Below are 19,240 nucleotides of genomic sequence, written 5' to 3' on the forward strand. Positions count from 1 at the left end.
TCTTACTTCTATGACATTTGAATGTTTCTCTTTCGCTGTATGAATACATATGATATACATGTATTGCTACTGGCTAAGCATTCCCTAGTTGACCAAAAACGTTTGGACCGACACCCTCTCGTCAAGGCGCGATCCCGATCTAGTATATAATATAAAGTCATACGGCCAAACCGATACAGGGATATGAGAAGATCCTGGTACAAAGCAGATCAGACTTAGAAAAAACAATAGAACAGGAGAATTCACATCCTACCACAAAGTAACCTAGAGTACCGACAGAAGACGAAACAACGCCTCCAGAGGAGAAATCATCGGTCCTAGTTATGCAACACTAACAACCAAGTTGTCGCCAAGCCTGCCTGCCTACGGACATCGAGGAATAGGAGTGTGCCAATGAGGACCCGTGCAGAAGATAAGGAGGTAAGTGCAACCATTCCACGCCAGCGCCGAAGAAGCTTCAAGGCAGGGTCTGAAAATGTCCGTCGATGGCGGCGCGGCACGTCGGAGACAACCTGGGCTCCACTACAATGCTCCCGGGAGAGAAACGACAACAACGTGTCGCCGTTGCCGAGACCGAAGAAACGGTCGGGGGGTTTCACCTAGAGCCCTGGCCTAGAGAGATGGACCGCGGCAACGCCCCCAAGAGGGATACGACACCCCATGGGTATCGCCTGCCGCGCATCTTTAATCATCTTGGCATTGGTTGGGCCTGGCCCAGCAGAAGGAGTTGTTGGGTCACTCACGGGGTCCTCAACTCCTCATGTAAATGTGGTGGACTCTCCCCTCAAAAATTGAGTCTTGGCAAGTCCAGCCGGCGGATCCATTTCCATTCCCACCTCCACTCCCCCCACACGCTCTCCCACGCTCCTCGCCCGCCGGCCGGCCATGGCGGCGATGCCGATGCCCAGCCCCCGATCTCTCCTGCTGCTCCTCCTCCTCGCCACCCCCTTCCTCCTCCTCCCCCTCGCCGCCTCAGCCCCCACCTCCAACCCGGACATCGACCTGGAGTACCTCATCAAGAACGCCGGCCTCGACGACTCCACCCCTGCCACCACCGCCACCGACCCCGAGGACGACGGCGCTCCGGACTTCCCCGGCCTCGACGCCGACTACAAAGACGAGGACGAGGACCTCTTCGGCGACGACGACGGGCCGGAGGAGTCCTCCCACCCCTCGGCGGCCGACGAGGCCCACGTGCTCCTCCTCACCGCCGCCAACTTCACCGCCGTCCTCGCCGCCCGCCGCCACGTCATGGTCGAGTTCTACGCGCCCTGGTGCGGCCACTGCCGCGCGCTCGCCCCCCACTACTCCGCCGCCGCGACGCACCTCGCCGAGCAGGGGGTCGACGTCGCGCTGGCCAAGGTGGACGCCACCGAGGACCACGACCTGGCGCAGGCGCACGGCGTGCAGGGCTACCCCACCCTCCTCTTCTTCATCGACGGCGTGCCCAGGGACTACTCCGGCGAGAGGACCAAGTGAGCAATTTCTGCAGATCCCCAATTCCCTCCCTGTTCCAGCTCCGCAGCTGCTGAGAATTTTGTTTTTGCTTTGCTGCAGGGACGCCATTGTGGCTTGGATCGGCAAGAAGCTGGGCCCTGCGGTGCAGAACCTCACCACCGTCGACGAGGCCGAGAAGATCGTCACCGGCGACGACGTGGCCGTGCTCGCATTCCTCGACCACCTCTCGGTACGAAATGAATGCGCCTTCTCCAGTGGCAGCAAAGTCAACCAAACCCAAAATTGGTTCAATTGCAAACCCATGTTACCAACATTGACACAAAATTGGTTCAATTGCAACCCATGTGACCCAGATTGACCCAAGAATACAATGCTTGAATTGTGGCCAAACCGAGAACATGTGGCCATGTTACCCAGATTACAGTGCACCTAGTTTTCCCAATGCCTTGATTCTTCTGCTTGCTCACTACTAGATGAAATGTCAACCTGCATTTGTCTTTCCATGTTCTGAGAACATATCCGAGATGCGCTCGTATGTTTAGCTATCGGTACGCAAGGCACCTAGCACCTTCTCCAAGCACAGCAAAGTCAAGCAACCCAAACTGCTTCAGTTGCATCCCATGTTACCCAGATTGACCCAGAATACAATGCTTGAATCGCAACCGAGCCGCCCATGTGGTCATGTTACCCAAAATTACAATGCACCTATTTTTCCCAATGCCCCGATTCTCTTGCTTGCTCACTTCTAGTAGTAGATAAAATGTCAACCTGCATGCTCTGTTTCCATGTGCTGAGAACAAATCTGAGATGCGCTTGTATGTTTTAATGTTTACCTGAATTGGACACTACATAAAAACAGTATGGTGATGGATCTTAATTGCTCTGTCAACAAATGCTGTAGGGTGCGCACAGCGATGAGCTTGCTGCCGCCTCGAGGCTGGAAGATACAATCAGCTTCTACCAGACCACCAGCCCTGACGTAGCCAAGCTTTTCCACATTGACCCGGAGGCAAAGCGCCCATCAGTAGTCCTGCTCAAGAAAGAGGAGGAGAAGTTGACCGTTTTTGGTATCTTCGCCTCCAAGTTGCTTTAGCTTTCAGCACCAGCCTTTCCTTTCCATTTGTACACAGGGTTTGGTTTGACCATTCAATTGAATAATAATGTACTGTGTGTCATGCAGATGGCGAGTTCAGAGCTTCTGCGATTGCCGAGTTTGTTTCGGCCAACAAAATCCCATTGATCACCACACTCACACAGGAGACCGCCCCTGCGATTTTCGACAATCCGATCAAGAAGCAAGTATGTCCTACTGTCTGCCATGGGGTTTAATTTTCATCGTGTTGTCGGCCCATGTATTACTCCTTTGCTGATCTGCTGTCTTCTAATTTCAAAATCAGATTTTGCTATTTGCTGTTGCGAAGGAGTCCTCAAAATTTCTGCCCATCATTAAGGAAACAGCAAAGTCATTCAAGGGAAAGGTATTTTTTTCTGCTGATCGGACCGGTGTTTCATGAACTTCTTTCCTTGTCGTGTTCACGTTTTGTACTCAAATCCAAGCCATCACTTATTTCCTTTCTAACTCGTGTGTTTGCTGAGGTGGAGTCTCACTAAGCACTGACATGACCTGTGTCTCAAATGCAGCTTTTATTTGTCTTTGTGGAGCGTGACAACGAGGAGGTTGGTGAACCTGTCGCCAATTACTTTGGAATTACTGGAAACGAGACCACGGTAACACCTCTTTTCTTTTTGTCATGTTTGTCTATGCATTGATTTATTGCACAGAAACAGCATGCAGCAACTTGACTTCTGATTTTGTACATTCTGATTCGATTACTTTGCAGGTTCTTGCTTACACTGGGAATGAAGACGCTAAGAAGTTCTTCTTCAGTGGTGAAATATCACTGGACACCATTAAGGTAATTGCTGAAAATACTTTTGCAAATTCAGTACCAGATTGGAAGTAAAATCATAAGAATATGGTCAACAGTTGCAAGAGAATATAGTAGTATGTTAGCAATATAACGTGTTTTTGCTTTTTGTTATTTGATTTATGGTATATATAGTCTTTTGGTTAGCAATATATAGTCTTTTTTATACCACTGTATATTTCTAATGGTATCAAGTATCATTGTTCAAGAAAGTACAATGTTCCTTATAAAAATCTTTCTACTTCTTGTTAATACCCAGGAATTTGCTCAAGATTTCCTGGAGGACAAGCTCACACCATCCTACAAGTCTGACCCAGTACCTGAATCTGTGAGTCGAGAAGAATTATCTGATATCTACTTTCTTTATCATTATTTACACGAGAATGAGACATTCTTTGTGTTCCCATGCAGAATGATGAGGACGTCAAAGTTGTTGTTGGCAAGAGTCTAGATCAATTAGTTTTGGATGAGTCAAAGGATGTCCTTTTGGAGGTAAGTTCAGTTCTTGCCAGGTAGGCATTTGAGAAGATAAAAATTGTGTGTTGTCCTTAACGCCGCGGCATTTTGGACGCAGGTATATGCACCATGGTGTGGGCATTGTCAGTCGCTGGAGCCTATCTACAACAAGCTGGCCAAGTATCTCCGTGGCATCGACTCCCTTGTAATAGCCAAAATGGACGGCACAAACAATGAGCATCCTCGTGCCAAGGTCTGTGTCGCTGTCTGTTGACTTCTTCAAACTGGATATTACTTGCTAGACTAGTCTGAGTGCCGGGCCATCAACAGTCATAGAACCTCTACATACATTTTATATGAAACAATACTAGTTATAAAACGTGCAGAAGTTATTTTTAACACTTTCTTCACTTAAATGTGCAGTTGTGATTGTTTATGGTGCACAGAAAGTATAGGTCCATTATCTGTCTGCCGCCATCTAGTATATGTGCTGAATATATTTATTCATCACCTATTTATCCATATGCTACAGTATCATGGTACAGTCTGTCTAATGGGTTAAAGAGGTAACCCCGCCCGTGCGTAGCAAAGTGTTAATAGGCTATTGCCAGATTTGGTTAGGATGATAGAGATAGAGATAGAGCTCGAGTCTTGTGGAACAAGTCGAGTTGAGCCTCAGTGACGAACAGTGTCGCCAGGTTGTTGAAGGATAGTGCCATATCCCCCCTGGTTATCTCGCTGAGTTCAAGGTCCGTAACATCTTGAAATAGTGCAACAGTATTACGATCACGACTGTTACGCAAAGGATCTGATTCCCTGATACAGAAACTTTAAAGTTGCCTTTCATTTAGCCCTGTTTCCCTTTTGATGAACTTTTCTTAAATTTATACATGGAAAACTACCATGTAGACTTTTCCAGAATACGGATGGAACTGACACTTGCTTCCTGTTACATTACAGCCCGATGGATTCCCCACGATACTCTTCTATCCAGCTGGGAAGAAAAGCTTTGAGCCTGTAAGTTACTTGATTGACGTTTTGCTTTTTATTTAGCGACGCATCTGCTAGTATGTGTTGTCTTTCAGTTGGCAGCAATAACACTATCCTCAGCTATCTCCTTGACACGCTTTTGGCAGTGATACCATCTACGCTTCGTTAGAACTGTCTCTAGACTCCTTAATAAAACTCTTCAGTGATACCATCTACGCTTTGTAGATATGTAAGGAGAACTAGCTAAGCTCAGAGGTGCTGAAATTGGCATCCACTGATTCAGTTTCTTCGCTTTCATTTGGCTAAATAAAACTCTTGCAGATAACTTTCGAGGGGGACCGGACGGTGGTGGAGATGTACAAGTTCCTCAAGAAGCATGCCGCCATCCCTTTCAAGCTGAAGCGCCCGGACTCGTCAGCGGCACGGACCGACGGCCCAGGCTCGACGGCCGAGGGCGAGAAGAGCTCCGGTTCGAACCCGAAGGACGAGTTGTAGGGGGTTTACATACGCCATTGACAAGCACGAGGTGCTGCTGTCGAAAGCAGGAGGTGGATAACAAATAGCTAGGTATCAACTCGGGGAGTAGAATTCAAAGCACGGCAAGCTGGGGCGGAGTTAAGGGTGCGGCAGAATATATAGCTATGGCCAGCTGAGGGATAGTGGAGGTCTGAATCTGGAACAGCAAGACAGAAGCTGGCCCCGCACGCAGAGCGTCATCACTGGTGGATAACATAAAACTTGATCAGGGGTAAGAAATCGAAAATATAAACATCTACTCCCTCCGTTCCAAAATAGATAACTCAACTTTGTACGTATTAACTTGGGAGTATATCTGAATCTGCCCTTTAAGAGTTTAATAATAATTTCTTGATGCCCTGCTTGGCTGCAGCTACTCGAGATCATGGCGGAATTGGGCCTGAGTTTTTTATCCAATTGCAAGTCCAACATCAACTCGCAATTGGATCGAATCCTTTTACTTGCCCGAGTTACAAGTCCATCATTGACATGCAACTGGGCTCTTTGATCATTTTTTTTTCCATGTTTGTAAGTCCATCCTTTGACTCACAATCGGGCCTGGATTTTTTTGCCTAAGTTGCAGGTCCACCATCGAATCGTAAATAGGGATGGTTTTTTTTGCCTCTTAGGGCATGTACAACTGCATCTAATCAGCCGTCTATAACGTATGCCACCTCACAATTTTGATTACGTGGAGGAGAGAGAGCTAGGAGAGAGGAGGGTGTCGTTAATTTTGCAGACGGTGGATATCCCAACAATCTTGCTACCAATAGCCTCGTCCCCGTTGTATTAATTTGCGGTTTGCATGCAGCAGTCTGCCCATGTTCTGGCCAACAAGTACACGAGACGATCGACGTGCTACAGATAGCAAAAAAAGCAGACTATTGTAGATGATGTTTTTACTGCTATCCATAGATGCCGTGGACGATCATTACAGACTGCAAGTGTCTAAACTGATGTACATGCCCTTACGTGGCTAAAAACTACAATTCATTTTTTGAATGTGGAAGTATTTTGTTATGCGTAGGACACACAGGAAAGATGCCATCACACATGTACATGTATTAGTTGATCCTTAGATGAGCTTTGCATGTGCATGCATGTCAAGGTATGTACTGGAGTACATGCATATATGCACTGAGAAACTTAAATGGTTCACCACACACTAAAAAAGTTTAGTTTGTTAAAGGAAATGTTCATCGCATATTAAAATTAGTTCTTCCTACACTAAAAAGATCAGATTGTATAAACAAAATGCTTTGAATGTTCGAACATGTTTCTATTAAAAAAATGTTCATGTTCTCATTGAAAAGTTTAGGTTTTCAAAAAAAAATGTTTTGGAATTTCAAAAAAGATCTTTCCATTTCTGAAATTTGTTCGTGTTTTTGGGGAAGTGTTTTTCAGCAAATTTTCAGAATTTTCAAAAAATCGTTCACTTTTTGAAATAATCCAGAATTTCAAAAAATGTGTCGTAAAAAATGTGCAGTACAAATAGTGGTTCCCACTTTTCAAAAATTATTCAACATTTTCAAAATTATTCACAATTTTTCAATAAATGTTAAAAAATGTTTCGGATCTTACGCTGGTATTAAACATTCGCGTTTATCATTTGCCACTAACAGCCGATAGTAACATGCAGAGAACCAATTCAACTAGCAACACTACAGCAGCAAACAGAACAAGTAACCAATGCAAAGCACACCAAAAATCAGAATGCAAATAAGAATCGGGCAACACAAATCGCAGGCATAAAAAGCGTTCATTCATCAGCTGTAACGTCTTCTCCGCCAAATATATAAACACGGAACTGCCGCATCATCTCGGTAAAACCCTCAAGCATCCACAGACCATCAGCCACCGCAAAGTTCACTACCGCTACTTACTACCAACACATAATAAAAAGCCAGGCATGACATCCCCCATCCAACAAGCGTATCGTCTCTGCGCGCTAGTATCGCCAACCGACAACACACGCATGTCTCTCGATGCCAAAAAGACACTGCCAACACTTAACCAGAGTTTTTTTTGTCCTGCTGATCGCAAAAACCGTCGGTCACGAGGGCCCATGGGGCGATCACCGGTTCCCGTTCATCTTGGCCATCATCTTGGCTATGATGGGCCCCACCTTGGGGTTCGCCTGGTGCTTGGCCAAGTTGGCAGGGTTGCTCATCACTGCACCAAACAGAGGGTCAGGTCACTGCAAATGAAGTAATGAACAAGAACACAGGCTGCAAAACAACCCTAAAGCATCGGGCGTATAAGCAGAGATGCAAGATGATTCTGTCCTAATAATAACATTCATGCATTTACTATTTATAAGAGATTACAGTTCATGTCAAGCATTATAACCAAGTTTAGAGATTACAATTCGTATAAGCACTATATCCGAGTTTAAGAATACTGCAAGGTTCAAAGATTTAGTATAGCTCGTATAAAATGGTGCCTCCCATCTAAGTATTTGAGCCATGCAAACCTTGACCAGCAAGAAAGTACAGGACTAGAACAATGTACACACATATCCCTAAAGCAGCAAATACATGGTGGTACAAGCAAACAGCTCTGTCCTAACAATTAAAACCTCCATGTCTTGACAGAAAATTAGTCCGGCCTTCTCTAGACATGGACGCATACCAGGAATGTCAGAACCATGAGTACTAAGCTGAATTATTAGAATATATCTACTGATCTAGCAGCATAACAACAAGGATATCATGTCGAACGCATAACATAACATAGTGGCCTCTAGTGATAAAGAAATGATCTACGACACCAGATTTCAGGATTGAAAGTACATCACTAACATGCTTGCATGTTCAGGATATTCAATCAAACTAATCCACACCTTCCATAACTCACCAAATATGACCACTCTACTCTAGATACAGACTAAATACTTTGGAAAGAAATATGCTGCACCTATGACCACTGCTATTATTAAGAGAAAATCTATGTTCAGTCCGCTGTTTTCCAGCACCAGGACTTGGCCAGGAAGATCAATTACAACAGGCAACTGTACTATAAAGTAAATGGGGATTTGAGAACTAGTTGGGTAGAAAACTGTACCATCTTGAAGGGCCGCCATAACCTCTGGGTCACCAAATGCTGCCATCAGGTCAGGGTCCTGTTTCAAAGAGAAGAAAGAAGAACGTTGTGTAAATCAGGTTTCTCCAGTATCAAGAGTTATGGTTACAAGGAAGGCAGACACTGGCCAAGCACTTACATTCAAGATGTCACCCATATCAACATTACCAGGAGCACCTCCAGCTCCAGGCATACCACCCCCCATTCCAGGCATACCGCCTCCCATTCCTGCGGGCATACCGCCCCCCATTCCTGCGGGCATACCTCCACCCATTCCTGCAGGCATACCTCCACCCATTCCTCCAGGGAAACCACCCCCCATTCCTCCAGGGAAACCACCAGGCATTCCACCCATGCCTCCTGGGAATGGGAAGCCACCGGGCATTCCACCAGGCATGCCTCCTGATGAGCGGCTTGATGATTGCTCCTTCCTCTTGGCCTTTTCATAAGCAGCCTGCGAAAAACACAAGGCATTGAGCTTCAGTATGAATCCTAAACAGTATCCCTGGAAAGCTCGTACCGCAAGTGGAAAAATTAGTATGATGATGAATCCACCTGTGCCTCGGCACGGCGACGAAGCCTGTCACGCTCAGCTTTCTTCTCCGCCCTCTCTTTCCTCAGCCTGTCATACTTCCTGCGATGCTCCACTATCTTGTGTGCATTAGGCTCCACCTGCAAGGCCACCAGCATCAGGATCGTTGATATGAGCATGTGCGTTGTGTCCAAACATATATATAGAGAACATAGTTGATGTAGCAACATCCCACCTTCTTGAGCACAGCATTGATCTCATCATCGTAGTCAATGTTTGACGCGGCATGCAGATCACGAGCAGCTTCCTCCCACTTGCCAAGCATAGCATTAGCCATCCCACGGGTCTTGTAGCCCTTTGCAGAGTCTGGGTTGATCTGAAGGAAATACACAACAGAAGGATGGGTAATCAGATAAAGAGCATCATGTCCTGCTTGCGATCAACATAAATGCTGTATACTCAACCCATCATCCCTTTACACTCCAGGAAACTCTGCATCTAGGCCTCAGTTATGGTGCATGAGACAGAACAGGACAGTAAAATAAAGGGACAGAAGGGGAACAGAATCATCACCTCCAGAGCAGCATTCGCATCACGGATGGCAGCAGCAGGCTTCTTCATTTTGATAAACACAGATGCTGCACAAAACACAAGGATTCCACAACCCAGTCAGGTGCTGCTAGTCACACGGGCAGCGAGTAAATGTAGATCATCCATGAATGATTGCTGATAGTGGATTTAACCAACATAAGGAATGCTTCTGTACAGCAACAAGAGGAGAGAATGCATAAGTGGCAGCCATATCATTTATACCTCTGGTACCATACATGATTGCCGAGGTTGGATTCAGCAGTATAGCCTTGGTGAGATGCACAACGGCCTCTTCCAGTTTCCCTGACAAATTATAATAACACAGAGCAACAGATCAGAGACCGAAGGAACAGAGCTGATGCCAGCCAGACAGCTAGCACAGAGGCAAACAACAAGGCAAGAGTGAGTACTACCTTCTGACATTGCTTCCATTGCCTGGCCCTTTGCTTCCTGGGAGGCGTCACGGCTCTCCTCGGTCACCTCGACGGAAGAGTCTCCCATCTGTCAAACAAAATCAGCACATCGGTCAAGGGATGTGGTAAGGGCTGAGATACAGCTGTATTGAAGAAGTAATCGCGCACTAGAAGAAGCTACTGCATTATGTGACTGGATTACGCAGAACTGGACTAGAACAGGGCAGTTGAGCTTGACAAATTGCAAAGAAGAAAACGAAGGAACATCCTTGGTAATAATACAGTTAGACTAGGACAGGGAAGTGAAGCTTGACAAATTGTAAAGAAGGAAAAAAAAGGAACAGCCTTGGTAATAATAAAGCTAGACTAGAACAGGGCAGTGATGAAGTGTGATATAAATTATACAAAAAAGCGTCGTAATCCTGTGTTTGTCAGGTAACAACAAAGTAGAGCAAGGTGGGATGGTTATGAACAGCTAGACTAGAACACTAACAGGGCAGTGAAGCTTGATGAATTATTAAAGAAGAAGAAAAAGAACATCCTTGGTCGTAAGGTCATGATAAAAGAGCTAGACTAGAACAGGGCAGTGGATTGTGAGTAATTACAGAAGAAAACAGCATGATCCCGGGCTCTAATAATATAACAACAATCTAGGCATCTAGTGCAAGGCAGCAGGGTTTCGCCAGAGGAAGTTGGCACATTTCCTGCATCGGGTCAGTCCACCGTGATCCCGCGACGGGGCCAAGAACAGGAGCAATAACTAGTGCTTGCTGTGATGCGAGTTGACCGCGAATCTAGACTAGCAGAGCAGAGCGGCGATGGAAACAAGGGGACGGGGCAGAGGAGGGAGCAGGGGAAGGACCTTCTGTGGCGCGTCGTCGTGGTCGGGGTGGACGACGCCGTCGTTGTCGAGCTCGAGGTCGGACTCGACGATGTCCTCGTCGAGCTCGTCGGGCTCGGGGGTGGGGTCGCGCATGTCCTGGTCGTCCTCCCCCTCCTCCTCCTCGTCCTCGTCGTCGTCGTCGATGTCGTCCATGGACCTCGCCTGCCGGTCCAAATCCAACCCAAGAAAAGGGATCAGACAAGAAAAGAAAGGAAAGAGAGGATCGGGGCCGGGGAAGGGGAAACGGAAGGGACGCGGAAGATCGGACCTTGGGGGCGGGCTTGGCTCCGGCGGCGGCGGCGGCGGGGAGGGTGGCGCCGAGGGAGGCGAGGTAGTCGCGGAAGAAGGCGAGGGCGGGGTCGGCGAGGAGCGCCGGGTCCTTCTTGCACGCCTCCACGAAGGAGCGCAGCTCGCCCAGCTTGGACGGATCCATGGCCGGCCTGGAGCTCTAGGGTTTGGGTGGAGGGTTGTAGAACAAGTGGGAAGTGGGGAATGGGAAGGGGAGGGGAGCGCTCCGGTCTTATCACAAGGAGGGAGGGAGCGTGCGGTTAACTCCACATTTCCTCCCCGACGTTTCACGAAATTGGCAAGATGAGAGGGAGGCTGGATTCTCCATTACACATGGTAGCATATATATTGAATCCCAAATATAGTTATGCTGATTCAAGCATCTTCATAGATGCAGAGGTTGTGGTTGCGTTTATGGAAGTGATGGAGACATTTTATTATGATGATGACAAAAAGCAAAATGTAGTGCTTAACATGGACTTCACCAAGTTTAAGAAGAAAGATGGCATGTTTGGGAAGGTGACAGCCATGAAAGCAATTAGCAATGCCAATTTCGATGTTGGTAAGCTTGTTCTCAATGCAAAACTTTCCATTACAACATTTTTCAAGTTATTGGCTTAATGAACATTGTTTCTTTATTTCCAAACTACAGCTGAATGGTGGGGAACTTATGGACTACAAACTCCTGCATTGCAAGAAATGGCCATACGAATGCTCAACTTGACCACAAGTTCATCCGGATGTGAAAGAAACTGGAGCATTGATACGTCTCCGTCGTATCTATAATTTTTGATTGTTTCATGCCAATATTCTACAACTTTCATATACTTTTGGCAACTTTTTATACTATTTTTGGGACTAACATACTGATCCAGTGCCCAGTGCCAGTTCCTGTTTGTTGCATGTTTTTTGTTTCGCAGAAAATCCATATCAAACGGAGTCCAAACGGAATAAAAACTGACGGAGATTTTTTTTGGAATATATGTGATTTTTGGGAAGAAGAATCAACACGATACGATGCCCGAGGGGGCCACGAGGCAGGGGGGCGCGCCCCTGACCCTCATGGACACCCCGTAAGGCGGTTGGAGCCCTTCGTTCGCTGCAAGAAAGCTAATTTCCGGATAGATATCGTGTCCAAAATTCAGCCCAATCGGAGTTACGGATCTCCGGTTATAAAATAAACGGTGAAGGGCCAGATCTCAGAGCGCAGAAACAGAGAGAGACAGAGAGACAGATCCAATCTCGGAGGGGCTCTCGCCCCTCCCACGCCATGGAGACCATGGACCAGAGGGGAAACCCTTCTCCCATCTAGGAAGAAGGTCAAGGAAGAAGAAGAAGGAAGGGGGCTCTCTCCCCCTCGCTTGATGAATTACTATGATTGGTTTAATTTGCTTGTGGTTATGTTGATGTCCTTTGGTGCCCATCATATGAGCGCGCGCGTGGATTACACCATAGGGTTAGTTGTATGTTGATAGGACTATGTATTGGAGGGCAAGAGTGACAGAAGCTTCTACCTAGCATAGAAATTGATGCATACGGGATTGAAGGGGCACCAGTATATCTTAATGCTATGGTTGAGTTTTACCTTAATGAACGTTAGTAGTTGCGGATGCTTGCTAATAGTTCCAATCATAAGTGCATAGAATTCCAAGTCAAGGATGACATGCTAGCAATGGCCTCTCCCACATAAAACTTGCTATCGGTCTAGTAAAGTAGTCAATTGCTTAGGGACAATTTCGCAACTCCTACCACCACTTTTCCACACTCGCTATACTAACTTTACTGTGTCTTTATCTAAACAGCCCCTAGTTTTTATTTACGTGCTCTTTATTTTCTTGTAAACCTATCCAGAAACACCTACAAAGTACTTCTAGTTTCATACTTGTTCTAGGTAAAGCGAACGTCAAGCGTGCATAGAGTTGTATCGGTGGTCGATAGTACTTGAGAGAATATTTGTTCTACCTTTAGCTCCTCGTTGGGTTCGACACTCTTACTTATCGGAGGCTACAATTGATCCCCTATACTTGTGGGTTATCAAGCACTTATGAAATGGTAACACTTAGTCACTCTCAGTCAATCAAATCTGAACATTCTTGCTTCTTGCAAAAATTCTAACTATGCTCCCATTTGCACTTTATAGGCAGATGCAAAGAGGAGAAATAGACTAGATGTGGTCCGAAGGGACAACATGGTTTATGTCCAATTCAATGGAAGAATGATGGATAGAAGAAAAACAAGTTATCCTCTTGTAGTGATCCTCTTCTTGGTGAAGATGCATCACAGGCACAAGATTGGATATGCGAAGGTACATACGTTGATGAGGAGATTGATCCTGTGACGGGGCTGCCATACAATATTGATGATGAAGCAGAGGGTGCAACCGAAGCTATGGAGCCTCGTAGGGGTGCAAGAGTGAGAGAACTACATGAAGTTGAAGAATTTATTTCCGATGATGATGAATCTGATCTGGGGGTGTGGATATGGAGGAAGACATTGATTTCGAGTCTGATGATGATGGTGTGATGGCAACCAAAGATGATGATGAGGATGAGGACACCCAACAACCTTGAACCATTTATGATCCATAAGAATAAGACCTTATTTTGCTACTTTATTATGCACTTATGCAGTTATGTTTGTGATGCGACTATATGAGTTGTGAGAACTATTTGAGTATTTGTGGTCTGTGAACCTTATTACCTATTATGCTATTTGTGTTGAACCTTGTAGTGAATTATTCCATGTTCACATGTGTGGCTGCTAGTTATCTTGTTATGTGTGGCTGCATATTGTCAAGTTGTGTGGCTGTCATTTTAATTTATCTTATCATGTCTCATGTGTGGCTTCTTGTTGTCACATGTATGGCTGTCACTCATTTATCTTGACAAGTTTAGAGCATATACAAATGCATATCTTGTTGGAAATATGCCCTAGAGGCAATAATAAAATGGTTATTATTATATTTCCTTGTTCATGATAATTGTCTATTGTTCATGCTATAATTGTATTACCTGGAAACCGTAATACATGTGTGAATACATAGACCACAACATGTCCCTAGTAAGCCTCTAGTTGACTAGCTCGTTGATCAATAGATGGTTATGTTTCCTGACCATGGACATTGGATGTCATTGATAAAGGGATCACATCATTAGGAGAATGATGTGATGGACAAGACCCAATCCTAAGCATAGCACAAGATCGTGTAGTTCGTTTGCTAAGAGCTTTTCTAATGTCAAGTATCATTTCCTTAGACCATGAGATTGTGCAACTCCCGAATACCGTAGGAATGCTTTGGGTGTACCAAACGTCACAACGTAACTGGGTGGCTATAAAGGTACACTACAGGTATCTCCAAAAGTGTCTGTTGGGTTGGTACGAATCGAGACTGGGATTTGTCACTCCGTATGACGGAGAGGTATCTCTGGGCCCACTCGGTAATGCATCATCATAATGAGCTCAATGTGACTAAGTAGTTAGTCACGGGATCATGCATTACGGAACGAGTAAAGTGACTTGTCGGTAATGAGATTGAACGAGGTATTGGGATACCGGCGATCGAATCTCGGGCAAGTAACATACCGATAGACAAAGGGAATTGTATACGGGATTGATTGAATCCCCGACATCGTGGTTCATCCGATGAGATCATCGTGGAACATGTGGGAGCCAACATGGGTATCCAGATCCCGCTGTTGGTTATTGGACGGAGAACGTCTCGGTCATGTCTGCATGGTTCCCGAACCCGTAGAGTCTACACACTTAAGGTTCGATGACGCTAGGGTTATAGAGAATAGATATACGTGGTTACCGAATGTTGTTCGGAGTCCCGGATGAGATCCCGGACGTCACGGGGAGTTCCGGAATGGTCCGGAGGTAAAGATTTATATATGGGAAGTCCCGTTTTGGCCACCGGAAGAGTTTCGGGCGTCACCGGTAATGTACCGGGACCACCGGATGGTTCCGGGGTCCACCGGGAGGGGCCACCAACCCCGGAGGCCTGCGTGGGCCAAGTGTGGGAAGGGACCAGCCCCTAGGTGGGCTGGTGCACCTCCCACAAGAGGCCCAAGGCGCAGGGAAAGGGGAAAGGGGGAAACCCTAGGCTCAGATGGACCTAAGGCCCACCTAGGGTGTGCCCCCCTCTCTCCCCCTCTGGCCGCCCCCTTAGATGCATCTAGGGCTGGCCGCCACCCCTAGGGGGGAACCCTAGAGGGGGCGCACCCTCCTCCCCTTCCCCTATATATAGTGGGGGGTTTGGGGCTGCCATAGACACGAGTCTCCCTCTCTCTTGGCGCAGCCCTACCCCTCTCCCTCCTCGTCTCTCGCAGTGCTTGGCGAAGCCCTGCTGGAGTGTCACGCTCCTCCATCACCACCATGTCGTTGTGCTGCTGCTAGACGGAGTCTTCCCCAACCTCTCCCTCTCTCCTTGCTGGATCAAGGCGCGAGAGACGTCACCGGGCTGCATGTGTGTTGAACACGGAGGCACCGTTGTTCGGTGCTTAGATCGGATTCGGCCGCGATCTGAATCGCTTCGTGTACGACTCCACCGACCGCGTTCTTGCAACCTTCCGCATCGCGATCTTCAAGGGTATGAAGATGCACTCCCCTCTCTCTCGTTGCTAGTTAATCCATAGATTGATCTTGGTGATGCGTAGAAAATTTTGAATTTCTGCTACGTTCCCCAACAGTGGCATCATGAGCTAGGTCTATGCGTAGATTCAACGCACGAGTAGAACACAAGTTGTTGTGGGCGTTGATTTTGTTCAATTTGCTTACCGTTACTAGTCTTATCTTGATTCGGCGGCATTGTGGGATGAAGCGGCCCGGACCGACCTTACACGTACTCTTACGTGAGACAGGTTCCACCGACCGACATGCACTTGATGCATAAGGTGGCTAGAGGGTGTCTGTCTCTCCCACTTTAGTTGGATCGGATTCGATGAAAAGGGTCCTTATGAAGGGTAAATAGCAATTGGCATATCACCGTTGTGGCTTTTGCGTAGGTAAGAAACGTTCTTGCTAGAAACCCATAGCAGCCACGTAAAACATGCAACAACAATTAGAAGACGTCTAACTTGTTTTTGCAGGGTATGCTATGTGATGTGATATGGCCAAAAGGATGTGATGAGTTATATATATGTGATGTATGTGATGGGAACGTAGCAGAAATTCAAAATTTTCTACGCATCACCAAGATCAATCTATGGAGTAATCTAGCAATGAGGGGAAGGGGAGTGCATCTACATACCCTTGTAGATCGCGATGCGGAAGCGTTGCAAGAACGCGGATGAGGGAGTCGTACTCGTAGCGATTCAGATCGCGGTTGGTTCCGATCTAAGCACCGAAGAACGGTGCCTCCGCGTTCAACACACGTGCAGCCCGGTGACGTCTCCCACGCCTTGATCCAGCAAGGAGAGAGGGAGAGGTTGGGGAAGACTCCGTCCAGCAGCAACACAACGGCATGGTGGTGATGGAGGAGCGTGGCAATCCTGCAGGGCTTCGCCAAGCACCGCGGGAGAGGAGGAGGGAGAGGGGTAGGGCTGCGCCAAAAGAGAGGAAGTCTCATCTGTATGGCAGCCCCAAACCCCCCCCCCCCTATATATAGGGGAGGAGGAGGGGCTGCGCCCCCATCTAGGATTCCCCCCCCCAAGGGGTGCGGCCAGCCCTAGATGGGACTTGGGGGGCGGCCAAAGGGGGGAAGAGAGGGGGGCGCCCCACTAGATGGGCCTTAGGCCCATCTTAGCCTAGGGTTTCCCCCTTCCCCCCCTTCCTGCGCCCTGGGCCCCTTGTGGAGGCGCACCAGCCCACCTAGGGGCTGGTCCCTTCCCACACTTGGCCCACGCAGCCCTCTGGGGCCGGTGGGCCCACCTGGTGGGCCCCCGGGACCCTCCCGGTGGTCCCGGTACGTTACCGATAGCACCCGAAACTTTTCCGGTGACCAAAACAGGACTTCCATATATAAATCTTTACCTCCGGAGCATTCCGGAACTCCTCGTGACGTCCGGGATCTCACCTGGGACTCCGAACAACATTCGGTAACCACGTATATCTATTCCCTATAACCCTAGCGTCATCGAACCTTAAGTGCGTAGACCCTACGGGTTCGGGAACCATGCAGACATGACCGAGACGTTCTCCGGTCAATAACCAACAGCGGGATCTGGATACCCATGTTGGCTCCCACATGTTCCACGATGATCTCATCGGATGAACCACGATGTCGGGGATTCAATCAATCCCGTATACAATTCCCTTTGTCAATCGGTATGTTACTTGCCCGAGATTCGATCGTCGGTATCCCGATACCTTGTTCAATCTCATTACCGGCAAGTCTCTTTACTCGTGATCAACTCCTTGGTCACATTGTGCACATTATGATGATGTCCTACCGAGTGGGCCCAGAGATACCTCTCCGTTTACACGGAGTGACAAATCCCAGTCTCGATTCGTGCCAACCCAACAGACACTTTCGGAGATACCTGTAGTGCACCTTTATAGCCACCCAGTTATGTTGTGACGTTTGGTACACCCAAAGCATTCCTACGGTATCCGGGAGTTGCACAATCTCATGGTCTAAGGAAATGATACTTGACATTAGAAAAGCTCTTAGCAAACGAACTACACGATCTTGTGCTAGGCTTAGGATTGGGTCTTGTCCATCACATCATTCTCCTAATGATGTGATCCCGTTATCAACGACATCCAATGTCCATGGTCAGGAAACCGTAACCATCTATTGATCAACGAGCTAGTCAACTAGAGGCTTACTAGGGACATGGTGTTGTCTATGTATCCACACATGTATCTGAGTTTCCTATCAATACAATTCTAGCATGGATAATAAACGATTATCATGAACAAGGAAATATAATAATAATAACCAATTTATTATTGCCTCTAGGGCATATTTCCAACAGTATGAGATTGATCATGTTCTTGTAATAGGAATCACAACTTGCATGTCGATGAGTATGACAACCGGCAGGAGCCATAGGAGTTGTCTTAATTTATTGTATGACCTGCGTGTCAATGAATAACGCCATGTAATTACTTTACTTTATTGCTAACCGTTAGCCATAGTAGTAGAAGTAATAGTTGGTGAGACAACTTCATGAAGACACGATGATGGAGATCATGGTGTCATGCCGGTGACGAAGGTGATCATGCCGCGCCTCGAAGATGGAGATCAAAAGGCGCAAGATGATATTGGCCATATCATGTCACTTTATGATTTGCATGTGATGTTTGTCATGTTTACATCTTATTTGCTTAGAACGACGGTAGCATAAATAAGATGATCCCTCGCAATAATTTCAAGAAAGTGTTCCCCCTAACTGTGCACCATTGCGAAGTATCGTTGTTTCGAAGCACCACGTGATGATCGGGTGTGATAGATTCTAACGTTCGCATACAACGGGTGTAAGCCAGATTTACACATGCGAAACACTTAGGTTGACTTGACGAGCCTAGCATGTACAGACATGGCCTCGGAACACAAGAGACCGAAAGGTCGAACATGAGTCGTATAGAAGATACGATCAACATGGAGATGTTCACCGATGATGACTAGTCCGTCTCACGTGATGATCGGACACGGCCTAGTTGACTCGGATCATGTATCACTTAGATGACTAGAGGGATGTCTATCTGAGTGGGAGTTCATTAAATAATTTGATTAGATGAACTTAATTATCATGAACATAGTCAAAAGGTCTTTGCAAATTATGTCGTAGCTTACGCTGTAGTTCTACTAAGATATGTTCCTAGAGAAAATTTAGTTGAAAGTTGATAGTAGCAATTATGCGGACTAGGTCCGTAAACCGAGGACTGTCCTCATTGCTGCACAGAAGGCTTATGTCCTTAATGCACCGCTCAGTGTGCTGAACCTCGAGCGTCGTTTGTGGATGTTGCGAACATCTGACATACACGTTTTGATGACTACGTGATAGTTCAGTGCGTAATGTTAAACGGTTTAGAATTGAGGCACCGAAGACATTTTGAAATGTCGCGGAACATATGAGATGTTCCAAGAGCTGAAATTGGGATTTTAGGCTCGTGCCCACGTCAAGAGGTATGAGACCTCTGACAAGTTTCTTAAGCCTGC

The 19,240-nt window shown here is 46.9% G+C and overlaps 3 protein-coding genes across 4 annotated transcripts; 2 read left to right on the forward strand and 1 right to left on the reverse strand.

Moving 5' to 3' along the window:
- The first annotated feature begins 821 nt into the window (after positions 1-821).
- Positions 822-6,038, forward strand: LOC123142901 (protein disulfide isomerase-like 1-4). 2 transcript variants are annotated; one of them, XR_006470631.1, is made up of 13 exons: positions 822-1,475; positions 1,558-1,687; positions 2,360-2,525; positions 2,639-2,757; positions 2,856-2,936; positions 3,100-3,186; positions 3,300-3,374; positions 3,646-3,714; positions 3,798-3,878; positions 3,961-4,095; positions 4,803-4,859; positions 5,154-5,580; positions 5,722-6,038. XR_006470631.1 is itself a non-coding variant. In XM_044561606.1 (12 exons), exons 1-12 carry the CDS (start codon positions 886-888, stop codon positions 5,325-5,327), a joined length of 1,764 nt encoding a protein of 587 aa, XP_044417541.1. In that variant the 5' UTR covers positions 822-885; the 3' UTR covers positions 5,328-5,689. The 2 variants fall into 2 exon arrangements, 1 of the variants encoding a protein (XP_044417541.1); XM_044561606.1 differs by lacking the exon at positions 5,722-6,038 and having other exon boundaries at positions 5,154-5,689.
- A 1,055-nt stretch (positions 6,039-7,093) lies between these two features.
- LOC123142902 (FAM10 family protein At4g22670) lies at positions 7,094-11,424 on the reverse strand. Its single transcript, XM_044561607.1, has 10 exons — positions 11,117-11,424; positions 10,828-11,010; positions 9,966-10,053; positions 9,775-9,855; positions 9,535-9,599; positions 9,197-9,337; positions 8,985-9,101; positions 8,569-8,883; positions 8,412-8,469; positions 7,094-7,520 (listed from the first exon to the last, which is right to left on the reverse strand). Exons 1-10 carry the CDS (start codon positions 11,279-11,281, stop codon positions 7,423-7,425), a joined length of 1,311 nt encoding a protein of 436 aa, XP_044417542.1. The 5' UTR covers positions 11,282-11,424; the 3' UTR covers positions 7,094-7,422.
- Positions 11,326-11,993, forward strand: LOC123142903 (uncharacterized). The gene is made up of 2 exons (XM_044561608.1): positions 11,326-11,698; positions 11,789-11,993. Exons 1-2 carry the CDS (start codon positions 11,440-11,442, stop codon positions 11,920-11,922), a joined length of 393 nt encoding a protein of 130 aa, XP_044417543.1. The 5' UTR covers positions 11,326-11,439; the 3' UTR covers positions 11,923-11,993.
- The last annotated feature ends 7,247 nt before the right edge of the window (positions 11,994-19,240 follow it).

This window comes from Triticum aestivum, chromosome 6D (genome assembly GCF_018294505.1).
Source record: "Triticum aestivum cultivar Chinese Spring chromosome 6D, IWGSC CS RefSeq v2.1, whole genome shotgun sequence".
In the NCBI taxonomy this organism is placed as follows: Eukaryota; Viridiplantae; Streptophyta; class Magnoliopsida; order Poales; family Poaceae; genus Triticum; species Triticum aestivum.